Consider the following 15,067-nt stretch of genomic DNA (forward strand, 5'->3'; position numbering starts at 1 on the left):
GTAGAATTAACATAGGCGAAAACGGCAAGTCCATCTTTATAAGTGATATCACTGATATGAGTAGCAGGAAGAACACCTGAACACCCTTGTTTACTCTTCCATTTGCTCCACGAAGGCACACTATTATCTTTCCTTTGGCTTTCTTCTCATCTAATAACCTGTGGAATCACCACCCAGTGAGACTGAGAGCACATCAACAACGTCATGTATGGTAGCGTCGAAGGCGGCTAGGATATCAGCATCAAAACATTGAGCGTCGTTGACAGGCTTCCGGCATACCTTGTATAGGGCTACCCTGGGCCCCGGCCTCAGGGGAACCACCCTTAGCGACTCCGCTAGTGATATTCATGATTTTTGCGCCGGGGACAGAGTTTCCCCCGGCGATTGATAGTGTGTAGGAACCATGGCAATCGTAGTCACGGGCTGTGTCCCACGCTGGGTCGGATTTTCCCATGAATGTCGCATATCCTTTGTTGTTTTATACTGAGTAAGGGGAGGGGGTGGTAGCTGGAAAGCGGCGATCAAGCCGGTGAAGTGTTGGTGGTTGTGGATGGTGATTGGGACGGAGGGTGGTGGTGGCTCGAGTGCTTGCAATCGATTATTAGTGTAATGCGGTAATGGTGGGGTTGCGTAGTATACAACGGTGAAACAAAATTGTAGAAACATTTTGCTATAATCATTCTTACAACTACCTTTGTCTATTGTGTCTATAATCTAAAGTGTAATAAGAAGCGTTCGTTATCAAAATCCTTTTTGATATAGTTACTTTATTAATGGCAAAAACACCAATTTAAGGGTCTGGGAACCAACGACCAAAAATATACGATAGTAAACCAAGTATTGCACAATCTAGCACGATTCTTCAATCATCGGCGAGTCGCACCCCCTCATTTCAACCGATGTGCCATATATCCAGTTATTTTCGCCTCAAAATGCGGTCACGGTTGGATCTGCGGCTGCCGACCCTAATGACATTCCATTAAAATTTTACCTTTTTGGAACATACAAAATTGGGTTATCCAAACAAAAGACCAACCTAGTTGATGCCTAAGTCAAAACATCTGGACATCTTATGTTTGTTTCATTACTCTAGTTCTCTTCAAATCTCGATGACAACATTATCCTAAAAATGGAGTACTACATATTCCAAACAGATGATCCCTGTAATACAGTCGGGCAGCAAAAACTTTACTACTAACAAAGCGAGTGCCCTACGTTACAGCAACATGTTCAAGTCTAAGTATTCTTTTTCAGCCCTTCAACTACGAAATCCTTGACAGCATCCACATTTTCGAAATCCTAGTATATGGCAGCATTCCTGCAGCTTTTCGTTTCTTTGATACCCTCACTTGGTTCAGCTCCGACGCAGCATTCCTAGTTTGAGATTGCTCTTCATCTAGGTTCTTCCTTGTAAACAAGGCAATGAAAAAGCCTTCTTTGTCCTCAGTAGGATCCATCCGTAGCAAGTGTTCAGCTATCAAAGAACAAATTGAAACATTGGAACTTCCTCCACATGTTTCGAAAAGAAAAACATGGAACGAAGAAAACTAGTATGAAAAATTGCTAGGTGCCAGTATATAATATAAAAAAAATGCGAAGCAATTAAACAGTAAGAGGTGATCCTACATTTATAAGCCTTACAAGGGGTTTGTTGCATTTATATGTAGTACACAGTACTATTTACACGAGTTCCATAATTCATTGCCATAATAGAGTCAAGTCTAGAGCACCACTGAATTTCAAACTGGCTGACGTTGCATAATTTCTTGGTGACCGACCCACATCCTTCTAAAATTTCAGCTTAAGGGCTTGCTTGGGAGTTGTGATAGAGGCAATAGAGCCCAAATGACCAGAAGATGGAGGAAAGTGAAGGTGGTGGAAGATAGACATGACGACGATAGTGTAATAATTGCTCCATATATGGAGGAAATGATTCCTCCCTCACCTTCACTTTACACCTTTCGCAACAACGACACCACCAAGCTCCTCCCATTTCTTCTTGTTTTCGCTTCCATTACTCCGATAATAAGTACCTTCATCCCAAACAAGCCCTAAAACTCTCACAGCAGAGATGAACAAAGACATGGATATAATGAATACCTCAAGTAGTCAAGTGTAAACAGCTCCTACTAAGGGGTCATTTGGTTAAGATGAGGAATGGAATGAATTGGAATCTAATATGGATGGAATTAGAACACAATACCAGTATGAGCTTGGTTTGATTATTTTCACACACTTTAGGGGGCGTTTGGTTCGTGCGTGTGGCGGGAAGTATAGGGTTCGAACATAATTCTTCATACGTTGTGTTTGTTTTAATTCTTGGTTGTATGGGGTTGGAACCAACTCCGCCAGCGAGTGTTTTCGGGCATTCACTGCCGGCCCGGATAAAGGAGGAGGGTTGCGGTAGGTCTGCGGCAGCCAGCATAAAAACTTAGTCACATTTTATGGACATGAATCGGAATTTAAACATCGTTGGGGCGTCTCCTCAGAAGCGACGCGTTGCACTTCTTAGACCCGGGTGTAGTGAAAAGTATGTGAGGGTTGCTAGGTCGTCGCCCGGAAGCAACGCACCATCTTTACATCTGGGGGTGGTGTCAAATACGCAAGGGTGACCTACATCTTCTAGACCCGTAGTGAAAAATATGCAAGGGTTGTTAGGTCGTCGCCCAAAAGCGGCGCGCCACCTCGAAGTATGGGTGTGGTGTCAAATAGGTTTGGATTTAGGAAGCATGGTCAAGAGCGGGTAAAGAAATCAGGACCTGACTTTAGGAAGGGTAGTAGGTTACGTTTTGGTACTTGGAATGTTGGCTCTTTGACAAGGGAGATTAGCTGAGGTAGGGGAGGTTATGTAAAGGAGGAGAGTGCATATAATGTGTCTACAAGAGACAAAGTGGGTCGGAGATAAAGCAAGGGTGATAGCGCCTTGGGGTTATGAGCTTTGGTACACGGGTAAAGACAAAAGTCGTAATGGAGTGGGTATTGCCATTGATAAAGATTACATCGATGATGTGGTAGAAGTATCAAGAAAGAGTGATAGGATCATGAGCATTAAGCTTGTAATCGGGGATGAGGTGGTGACTCTTATAAGTGCTTACGCACCTGAAGTAGGTTTGGATGCTTCTTTTCGACGAGCTTTCTGGGAAGATCTGAAAGAGGTTGTAGAACGAGTCCCTATTGGAGAGAAATTGCTCATTGGTGGTGACCTCAATGGGCATGTGGGTAGTAGTCGAGTTGGCTTCGAGAGCATTCATGGGGGTTTTGGGTTCGGGGAGAGAAATGAAGCAGGAAGTGACATATTAGATGTGTAATGAACACTTGGTTCGAGAAAAGACATTCTCATTTGGTGAGTTATAGGAGTGGAGGAAATGCTAGTCAAATTGACTTTCTTTTGGTAAGGAATGAGTGGAGGAAAGAGTACACCGATTGCAAGGTCATACCCGGGAAAAGTGCCGCAACACAACATAAGACTAGTGGTGCTTGATTTTCGGGGTAAGAGAGACTTGAGGATGAGAAAGATAATCGGTGAGGCACGAATCAAGTGGTGGAAGCTACAAGGGGAAAACCAACAACCGTTTTTGGATAAGGTTGGAAGTAGCGATATTTGGTCGGATTGCAAGGAGAAAGATATTGATGCAACGTGGGATAAATTGGAGCATGTTGTAAAGGATTTGGCGAGGGAGGTGCTAGGGGAGTCTAAAGGGAATAGACCATCAAGTAAGGACACATCTTGGTGGAACGATGAGGTGAGACAAGCGATAAAGACAAAACGTGAATGCTATAAGGTTTTGGGGAAATGCATTAGTGATAAGAACTTTAAAAAGTACAAGGAGGCTAGACGAGCCGCTAAAAAGGCAGTACGAGATGCGAGGGCAAAAGTTAACCAAGAATTGTATGCTAGGTTGGACACGAGAGAAGAAGAGAAGGATATCTATGAACTGGCTCGCATAAGAGACCGAAAGACGAGAGATATTGGGAGAGTTAGGTGTGTGAAAGATATGGACGACAAGGTTCTGGTTCAGGATAACGAAATAAAGGCAAGATGGAGTTCTTACTTTGATACTTTATTCAATGGACATCAGGAACAAGGTTTTGGGGATGTAGAAGTAACACCGCATGGCTAATCGGGAATTTGTGCGTAGAATACAAAAGAGTGAAGTTAGAAAGGCGTTAAGGAAGATGGGGTCAAAGAAAGGAGAGGGACCGGATGGTATACCCATAGAAGTTTGGAGGTGCTTCGGGGAGAAAGGGATCGAATGGGTAACCATGCTCTTCAACAAGATTTGGAGGAGCAACAAGATGCCATCAGCTTGGAGGAGAAGCACTTTTGTCCATTTGTACAAGAACAAAGGTGATGTTCAAGAGTGTTCCAACTATCGGGGAATTAAACTTATGAGTCATACGATGAAGTTATGGGAGCGGATAATCGAGCAAAGGCTTAGGAGATGTGTAGACATCTCGGATAACCAATTTGGATTTATGCCCGGGAGATCGACTATGGATGCGATTTTTATTATGAGACAGTTGATGGAACACCATCGGGACAAGAAGAAGGATTTGCATATGGTTTTTATTGACTTGGAAAAGGCATATGATAGGGTACCAAAAGAAGTACTTTGGTGGGCTTTGGCGAGAAAGGGTCTCTCTCAAAAATATATTGACCTCATAAAGGACATGTATGAGGGGGCTAGTGCAAGTGTTCTAATGTTGGGAGAATGGAAGAATTTCCCATTACCATCGGGGTGCATCAAGGTTCTGCACTCGGTCCTTTTCTCTTTGCTATAGTTATGGATGAGTTGACAAGGGATATTCAGGACATCCCTTGGTGTATGATGTTTGCTGATGATATTGTGTTGATTGATGAGACGAAAGAAGGGGTGGAGAGAAAGTTGGAATTGTGGAGGCAGACTTTGGAGACTCGTGGGTTTAGGCTGAGCAGGAGTAAGACTGAGTATTTGAGGTGTCAGTTGTGGCGGGGTTGAGATCGACAGATGCGGTGAGTATTATTTTCGATGGGAATGTGGTTGAGGGGTTAGATTTCTTCATGGCTCACAGAATTAAAGCGTGATGGTTGAAATGGAAGAGTGCTTCAGGGTTTTTATGCGACAAAGATATGACCCAAAGATTAAAGGGAAAATTTTATCGCACGACAATTAGGCCTGCCTTACTTTACGGTACTTTACAGTTCCGAGTGTTAGGCCGTGAAACATTGTCACATTCAAAAGATGAGTGTGGCGGAGTTGCGTATGTTGAGGTGGATGTGCGGAGATACAAGGAAAGATCGATTAAGGAATGAGGTGATTAGAAAAAAGGTAAAAGTGGCGCCAATAGAGGACACGATGGAAAACCGACTAAGATGGTTTGGCCATATGAGAAGAAGACCTATGGACGCACCAGTTAGGAGGCTGGAGACTTGGAGAACAGAAAAGGTCCCTAGAGGTAGAGGAAGACCGAGACAGACATGGTTGAGAGTGATAGAGCACAATATGAGATTTCTGGGGCTTGAGGAGAGTATGATGACGGAGAGGGCACAATGGAAGGAAAGGATACATGTGGATTTTTAGTATTTGATATTTTTCTAACATATTTAGTGTTTTTACTTAATTTAAAAAAATTAAATTATTTGTTCTTCTCTCCTTTATTACATTTTTTTACCAACCACTTTCTTATATATTTGACTTGGTTTACTTTTAAGGCATTCCGGATCCTTAATTCTATTTCGGTTTTCAAAATTGTTTCTCTTCTCTCGATTTAAACTTTAAGTTTTTATAAAAAAAATCCGGAACTCGATTTTAAAACCTGTAAGTTTAACATGACTTTGCATTACATTTTCGCTCTCCCTTTGTTTTTCATTTTCCCTTTTCTATTCGCATTTTGAGGTGTGCGTTCACCCATGGAAGGTTTTAAAGGGTGATTCATGTCAGCCGACCCCAAATCATTTTGGGATTAAGGCTCTGATGTTGTTGTTGTTGTATGGGGTTGGAACCCAAAGTTAAAATTCTTCGAAGTGCAATATTTTAAGTTTTTATTTTTAATATTATAATATCCAAAAAAAAGATTTAATCAAATAAATATAAAAATTATTTCATTTACAATTTCCATTGAAGATTTTTTCTCACTTTTTTTTTTGTTTTTTTAAAAGAAGAAAAAAGAAATTTGATACCCCATGGGTATCAAGCTCATATTAACCTCCTTCCTTGGGTATGAGAAGTTCAAACATCATGGGTTTGAAGCCCACATTTTTGTCAAATAAACACTTGATATAGGTTTGGGTCATTCAAAAACCATACTTCATACCAATATTGGATGAAACAAACACCTCCTTAGTGAGAATGGAGTTTGAAACTTTGGGTGAAAGTAGTGTATGAGATTCTAAGGGGTTAGAACGCAAGTATCCAACTCCATTCCAAAATACTCCAACCATATACTAAAACGACTCAACACCATTCCAAAACACTCAACCAAACACCCCTTAAACACCCCTTGAGTGCAGAAACACCCTCCCTCACACCCTCCATCTTTACCCACTGGCCGTTAATTAAAAATAGACAGTAAAGCCATATAGTAGATCCCTTCTTGCAAACATTTAACTATCTGATGTTTCTTCCAAGGATCAATTCAAAAATTGCGAAAATAGAATTTAATTGCTGAAAGCAGCACTTACAGCCTTCAAAAACTGGCAATCCGCGACGAGGAAACTGGGGGAAAGGAGTTGCGAGCTGAAACCCATTCTTCAGTGCCATGGGGAGGACAGATAGAATCACGTCTTCATTTTCGATTTGGTGGATGGAACATGTACTATAAACTATCCTCTCGACTGATGGGACTGGAAAACAAAAAATCAGACAGGGAATCGTTTGAGCTTTACTAGGTTTATAAAAGCTATAAATTTAAGAATGCATGTGTGGACAATCATATGCTTACAAGATAAAGCATGCTCCAAAGCCTTCTTCTGGAACGCAGCAAGTTTTGTCAATCTGATAATATCCGACTCACCAGTTTGGTCTACGCAATTATATCAAGAAGAAATTAAATCATGGATAATTAATAAATAGAAAGTTTGAAAGCTATTTATTGTCATCAAATGAATCCTTTATTTTACTTCCTTTAACTCTGAAAACTTAAACTACTATTGGCCAATGTTCTCGAGCTAGTTTATGGCACATCAACACACATTCGATAATGTAAATGGATCAAGAACCAAATTATAATTTTGAAGAAGTAAACAAATTCAGGATTTAAAAATCTGTGTCGTACTCTTGTTGGACACTTCTAAGTCCAAACTACACAAAACTTCATAAGATTCTGATAACATACGAATATACGATAGATTTTATTATTTCCGAATGCACATAACTCACATTTCAAGGGAAACATTGTATACATCAAAAAAAATATTGGGAGTTGCATTTTGCCTCCTTTCTCACTCCTTTGCTTCAATAAGTTTCTTGGGGTATAGTGGCTAGGATGAAAAATAGTACTCAAGGCTTGAGAAAATCATGAACTATCTCTAAAGTTAGCATAAGATCCAATCATGACCCACAAAACAAGAGACTGCAGCTGCTACCTACATCTTCAAGTTATGTGGTTCCAAGTCGATCCCAGTTCCTGGCCCTTCTCGTGGCATAGATTCTCCTAAGTTGGGAGAGTAGCCTTCTGATTGTGACTTTATTTTACTGCTTAAAGAGAGGAAAAAAAACCTTGACAGTCACTTACTCATATGAGAAGGAAGCAAATGATCCAGTCTCTCAGCTGCAGTCCCTGATCCCGAGCAAGAGGGATCCAGGAGTATGGCATGAAGCTGCAATAAATTAGTGTTGGGGAACAAGGAAAAATGAGAAAATAGAAAGAGCCAATAACTCCACATCTAACTTCAAACAAAGTAGCCTTAGTATAAAGGGGCAAACTAATCGGAGTGTTTGGTTTAAATAATTATTCTAGATGACAACACAGACATACTAGTTGAACACCTTTTGGCTTACCAAGATAGCAGTTATTACCAATCTAAACAACAGAAATACGATAGGATCATAGGACATACCTCTGCCTCAATGACAAAAGACTAATGTTCAAAGTGAACCTGGCTGGTCGTACAGGTCTGGTTAGGGTATGGTGACTAAAGGTTCAAGTCATTTCGGTACACTATTATTGAATCATTTTGGGACGGGTCAACTAGGGATCGGGCCACTTAAGCTGATTCTGGTCATATTTAATGACGTCGGAGTATGAAATAGGTTACCGAGCGAAATCCAGCGTCGCGGTCATATGTAACTTACGTAGCCATGTGTGCATGATCCTTTCTTTAATTTTATAAAATCAGTCACTTGGGATGGGTATTGATTACTACAGGATTTACTTTTCGGGTATGAGTTGGATCAGTTTTGCATTGTAGTTCAAAGTCTTAAATCTTCACAAGGTAAGTAATAGTTTGAACTGGACCTTCAATGTAGCAAAGCTTAAGCATGCATGCCATATAGGTTACCGAGCGAAATCTAGCAAAGCAGTCACATGTGACTTATGTAGGCATGATCTTTTCTTTAATTTTATAAAATCTACGTAATAAGGTTCAAGCTATTGCTGTTGTAATAGGTCACCCTCCAGTAACATTTAAAATTTGTTAACGACTAACAAGTAAAACCTTTCACCTTTGAGTAAGCTTGATCTTCAGGGTTAATGCTTAGAAAGTCCCCATGCTGAACTTGCACATCTGTCAGCTAGGTGAAGGCGTAAAACTAATAGCAAAATGAATATTTACATACGGACAGAGTATAGCATACACATCATATTGAACCAAACACCATATAAAAACTGATAAGACACCACAGTAAAAGCACTTATAATGGAAAAAAGAGTACAAGGATACTAGATGCCCCAGCCAACTTCACGGTATTCTGGAGAAGTTTCACCCTATCTGCACTCAATTCAAAAGCTACAATCTTCCCCTTCCCTCTCATGAGTGCGGCAAGATGTACTGTCTTGTTCCCTGGAGCAGAGCATGCATCAAGGACCTTCAAAAAAGAAGTATTACACACGAGCTCAAAATGAGGATAGAAGTGTTCCATACAATGTATCATCTCAGACTCTCAGTATACTGAAACGCTAAATGCTGAGCATCCAACCATGAACCTCTTCCAAGCCAAGTCAGTAGAAATTTCACTAACTGAAGGAACAAAATGAGGTAACAACTCACCTCCCAGCCTGGCTGAGGATCCAAGGCTACTGCAACCATGGAACTTGCCTTACCCTAGTAAGAAAAAAAGAAGCAGGTGACCAGTAAGGAAGTAGTAGAGTTCTGCACATCTTCTGTGATTTGCTCAAGTGAAAAAGAATTTGATAAGAATGTGGAAGATAATTCATACTTGTAGGAAGACGCTACCATTTGTAACCAAAGGATGATCATGCAGGTCAACACCCGGTGGAAGAACCAAAAGATCTGGAACCAAGTCATCATTCTCGACCTATTCAACGAACAATTTGGTAGCCAGTAGCATAACATGAACATAGAAATCATCAAGAATATGAGGGAGTACCACAAGTATGGGAACTTGGGAAGTAAGACACTGAAGGAGACAATAATATACTAAACCTAAAGTTGAAGGCTTCTAATTGCCTCAAACTTGAAACCATTCCACGTGCAAATCCTCAACAACAAACAACAACAGTGCCTCAATGGTAAGGGGGGCGGGATGTATGCAAGTTTACACTTGTGTTAGCAACACAAAGAGACTGTTTTTGAATGACTAACTACATCATTAAATGGCATGGTTAACAATAGAAAGAAGTGCAAAGTGACAGAAAAGAATAAAAGGGATGTCATCAACTTACTGTACACCGTCTTCCAAGTTCATTAATAGCAGAATTAACATCGAGTTTCAATGTGTTGACACGGACATATCGAGGTTTAGGAACATCTGCAAAAGGAAGAAATAAGACATGGGAAACTAAAAGCATCTCAAGGGGATTGTCAACAAATTAGTATGAATCAAAAAAAGAAACCTGGGGTTTGATAGTGGGAGAGCAAGTCTTGAACATGTTTAACCTTGTTTCTAATTAGTAACTTAGCCAAAGCAGACTGAAGAGACGGTTTCCGAAGAAGTAGAAATTTCTCAGCAGTGGCACTTGGAGAAGAAGAAAATTCCTGTGGAGAAGGAAGCAATTGGTTTTGAGCACAGCAGACGTCATAGGTTACAATATAGATAATGGTGAAAGATGGTTGAGAAATAATACCTGGCCGAAAAGAAGGTCATAGGTTACAATATAGATAAGCTCCTGTTGCCTCTTCCATTTGGTGTTGAGCACAGCAGACGTCTCTAAGATATCCTTGATAACCGGAAGATCTGTAAACAAATAAAACAAGAACCCAGAATGAATGAGTATGAGAATGAGTAAATATAAATAAATATATTTGATTAATTGATTACAGAAGAACAGACACTTAAGGGTTTGGCAAAGAAGAGCGAAAGTGGCCTTCTTGTTACGGACACTAGGACTGTATACTAATGACTTTATAGATGCTGCTGCTCGCCGTCGTGCGTCTCCGTTTAGGACTGTCCGTAGTATTTTTGCGGCTTCTCTACGCCCGAAATACGCTGACCTCTCCGCGTTACTCATCTTTCCTTGCACCCCACTTTTACCCTTTTCAATCCTACTCTTTTCGCTTGCCGCCGTTGCCGTTGTCGTTCTTTTCGACGGCTTCTTGCTTTTGTTTTTCCGGCCAACCATTGTTAACGATGTTGTCACGCTCGTATTTGGCCAACCTCAAGGTTTTATAATGCTTCAAAGTTGTCAACGCGGCTTTTACCCGGCAAATATCTTTAGTTACGTATTTGCAAAAATTATACTCCGTAAAATTTAGATATTTTTAATGTACTGATCTCACATGAATATATTTTCACTTATGTATCGAGAGAAAATTGAAGTTGAATATCCGCTTGTAAATAGTGTACAAAAAAAATAATGGCCTTGTGGAGTTGAATGGAGGGAGTATGTTATATCAAGCCCCTTTGTATATTGCTCACATTTGACCAAAAAAAAAAAAAGCCCATTTGTATATTTTTTCTTTTTAAGTTTGTCTCTAATTCTTTTTACTTTATTATTATTTTTTTTTAAATCTTAGAAATGGGTAATTCATTTCTCAAGCAGCAACTCTTTTATAAGACCGTCCTATAATATAGGACCGGCCCAATAAAAGAGTTAACCCACTACCAATAATGAGAATAAAAAACAAGCTAAAACCCATACTACTCGCTAACATCCCACTATGCTTCATTAAATCATCTCGTCAACGTCATCGTCGTCAACCTCATCCTTTTCCTCGCCATCTCCTCAATCACCGCCTCACCGGCCCCGATCGCCAATGCAATCACTTAGCCTACCACCTTTGCGGCCACTACTTTCGCCCTGTACACTATCACATCATCCCACTGTAGAAGAACATAGACAACAATGATGCGCTATTTTCCCCTCTGAGTGAGCTGATGAGTGATGACCATTACCAATTTACCAACAATCAGGTTTGAAATATAATGATTTTAACTTGATTACTCATGTTATTATTATGAAAGCTTTTGAGTTTCCAAATCAAATACTACCTCCTAGTCGCTCATTTCTTCCCTCGTTCCTTTTTCATGGTAGCCAGATTTTCTTCTCTCTTTCCTTTTTTGGAAGGTCTTATGTGGTCCAAATTCATTTGCATGTGGGGTAGAATGTTTTGTGTGGTCTAAAATCATTTCCTTATTTCTTGTGCAAAATGGAAGGGGGGAGAAATTAGCGACTAGGAGGGAGTATTATGTTTTCTTTGATTGAAAACAATTACTAACCATAAGCTTTTGATTTCCTTTATTTTGAAACTACTATTATGGGTTTTAGATTTAAAATTAATTCCAATACTTCTAAATATTAACTAATTATTTTAAGTTGAATAATAATGTTTTTATGCTGAGAACTTTTGAATTTTAATTATTTGCTGCAAATTACTTTAAATCACTATTTTTTAGTTAACTCTAAATTTAATCGGCTCATTAAAACTTCTAAATTTTTTGACTTCGGAACTCTTAATTTAAGCTTAAATAATTCAAATTTTAATTTTGTTTCGTTGTGTTACCAGCTAAGAATATCGACTTATTTTAATCATCTAAAGTTTTTATATATTGACTACCAATTTTAGTTTGAAAACCGAATGTTTTAACTAAGAAATTCATTGCCTTAAGATGAATATTTGTGTGGATGAGTTACCCGAAAAGGGGAGTCGGCGACTCTGTGTAACACCCCTAATTTCCGTTTAATATTTCTTTAATTCATTTTTCCATATTTTCGTATTTGATTTTCCGGGAAAATATTTGTCTCTTGTTTGTTTGGCTCGTTTGGCTTGGTTTTGGTGAAGACTCATTGGTTCCCTTGGGTTTCACGTGAATATGGAGTAATATGGGTGAGTTTTGGGCTTAAGCTTGGAATAAACCCATTAGCTTCTCTTATAAATAGGAGTGAAACATAAACCCTTGCATTCTTTTTCCTTCTATCATATATCATCATATCATATATTATATTAAAGCTGAAACCGGTTACCCCTTTAATTGACACGTGTCATCGCCTTAGTATTTGCCACATGTCAATGATATTATATAATAAAGTTATTATTTATTATTATGCAAATATGAATCTGATGATTTCTCATAATATTTTCATCGGCCCACTATTATTCAAAAAGATTGACAATTACCAAGAATAAATCATAGTGTTAAGGAAATTTCACAAATGAAGCCATCATTCACAGAGTAAATATAGAAACTTACGTTGCAAATTAGGAATAAATATATCACAATAAAATTGCTTAGAAAACACATACTACGTATTACGTATCAATTCATGGAATATGATTAGATTTTCTCATAGCTTGATATGGAGAAAAATATTCACTTGCACGAGAGGAAACTAAAGAGTGCATTGAGGGAGTAAAATGGTTCGATAATGAAAAACTGGTAAGTCATTAACCTTATCATTTCATTTTACGATATGAGTCAAATGAGAACGAAAGAAGCCATAATTCTTGCGTGAATGGAGTCATTATATTTCTCATGTCGAGCACTTGAGATGATGATAGAGGGTACAAGGCTACATCAATACTTATCCTATAGATTGTAAGATATATTTCTCATAGTTTGAAACAAAATATTATTAATTTAATAGTCCTTTTAATGTTTTCTATAGTATTGGAATACTGGTTTGAAGATTTCTTTCCATTTGGAAATAAAATGCATATGGCTGAAGGTTTCTAAAATAACCGCCATCATTTTGTAATATCATTTTAATTAAGACAATTCTTTATTTGTCATTAAGATGCAACCAATGTAGCAGTACACATTTACAACCTTTTGGATAATAGCAATATAAACATCATCATAGTTAAATGAATCTCTGACCATATCATACATTGGAGTAATCTCATACTCCGGTGAGTTTCGTTAAAATCATACTTAGTTCAGTTTAACAATAATATTATGTATATTATTGCCACTTTAAATTAGTTAGTGTAGATATTTCACATTTCTTCGTGTCACTTTGATCGGGTCATATTCAGGTCGTTTGATTTTAAATCCAGAAAAGCTCGGTCTATATTTTGGACAAGATCATGTTAGTTAGAGTTTAATACTTTAAGGTCATATTCGGGTGCACAAAAATGGGACAGAGGATCTGAACTGGAATCATTCAAGTCAAACCAAATTCTCAAAGTTTAGTCAGGAGTATGAAAAATTGCAAGAGATATGGGTGCTATGAATTTCGAAGATGTCAGTATTATGCGAAGACGCATCCAAAAAGTGACGTTTGTTTTCAAATCTTCATTCAAATTATTTAAAATTTATTCAATACTTATTATATGATGAAGGGAACATTATGATGAAGATGCAAATGTCATTCTCAATTCCTTATTTTGTACCAACAAGTAATATATTATGATGATATTAAAGTCACATAATAAGTGTATAATGTCAAATAACTAAAGGGATATGACTTAGGAGTAATTACATGATCTACGTTATACAGGATGGTTCAAGACATTGTAGTAAGTAGGGAGTAACTAATAAATGGATACGGAGTATGGTTTATAGGAGTAGTAATACATGGAAATCTCATAACACTATTACTATATCACGATCAACAATTAAAGAGTCACGAAATACAAATAAAAGGGTATGTAACCTGGTATCTCAATAACTTATTGAAAAACCGTCTCTCGAAAGTTTTAGTGAATTAACATGCCCTACAGGACAAAACTAATTAAAGTAACTCCAATCTTACAAATGAGATGATGTAGACGAGGTTTATATCTTGAACGATTTTGCGTGGTTTATAAAAATAGTTTAGGCATAATAGGTGAAGATAAAGAGAGCTCATCAAATAAGACCATAATCAAGTTTTAGAGTCGTTTCGTGATCGATGGAAATGTGGATACCATGGTTTGTACGGTCATTATGACCATAGTCAACTATATTTGTCAAATAAAATAGGATTAATTAACAACAATAATTCAAACTATAGGTGGTATTCTCAAAATAATCCAAACTACGTTTTAATCTACAATAAACCCTACTATTACCCCATATTCTCATACTGCACTATGTTTTTTTTCACCTGCTAAACCAGGTTAAAATGTTCATGTGGGACCCATTTTTTATTCAAGAAGCATTAATGACTTCATTAACAACCATTAACTTTAAATTACACCATTCCCTTAAAAAAAAAACACACCAAAACAACCATTGACGGCCTCCCTTGACCACCGTTCAACACCAAGGCCACCCAAAAACCTCACCCTCTACCATTAACGCCACCCACACCCTCGCCTTATCCTATGCCTCGCTCTATTTTTTCAATAAAGACACAGGCCACGGCCAGCCGTGGTTGATCGCCTTCTTGCGTAGGCCACCGCAGAACTTGTTCACCATTGTTGTAATCTATTGTCCCTCACCCCTCGTGAGTCGCCTCTCGACTAAAAACCTAGATTCCCAAATCAATTTGGGTGAAAATATTAATTTAGGGTTAGGGTGTTGATATGGTGGTTGTGAGGTTCGAT

At 38.5% G+C, this 15,067-nt stretch overlaps 1 protein-coding gene across 1 annotated transcript; it reads right to left on the minus strand.

Moving 5' to 3' along the window:
• Positions 1-933: 933 nt before the first annotated feature.
• Positions 934-10,973, minus strand: LOC141600157 (25S rRNA (cytosine-C(5))-methyltransferase NSUN5). The gene is made up of 12 exons (XM_074420343.1): positions 10,431-10,973; positions 10,225-10,334; positions 9,994-10,135; positions 9,823-9,908; positions 9,357-9,455; positions 9,188-9,241; positions 8,861-9,005; positions 8,643-8,704; positions 7,714-7,798; positions 6,922-7,002; positions 6,662-6,823; positions 934-1,474 (listed from the first exon to the last, which is right to left on the minus strand). The coding sequence occupies exons 1-12, from the start codon at positions 10,717-10,719 to the stop codon at positions 1,263-1,265; spliced, it is 1,527 nt and encodes a 508-aa protein (XP_074276444.1). The 5' UTR covers positions 10,720-10,973; the 3' UTR covers positions 934-1,262.
• Between the last annotated feature and the right edge of the window lie 4,094 nt (positions 10,974-15,067).

This window comes from Silene latifolia, chromosome 9 (genome assembly GCF_048544455.1).
Source record: "Silene latifolia isolate original U9 population chromosome 9, ASM4854445v1, whole genome shotgun sequence".
Lineage (NCBI taxonomy): Eukaryota > Viridiplantae > Streptophyta > Magnoliopsida > Caryophyllales > Caryophyllaceae > Silene > Silene latifolia.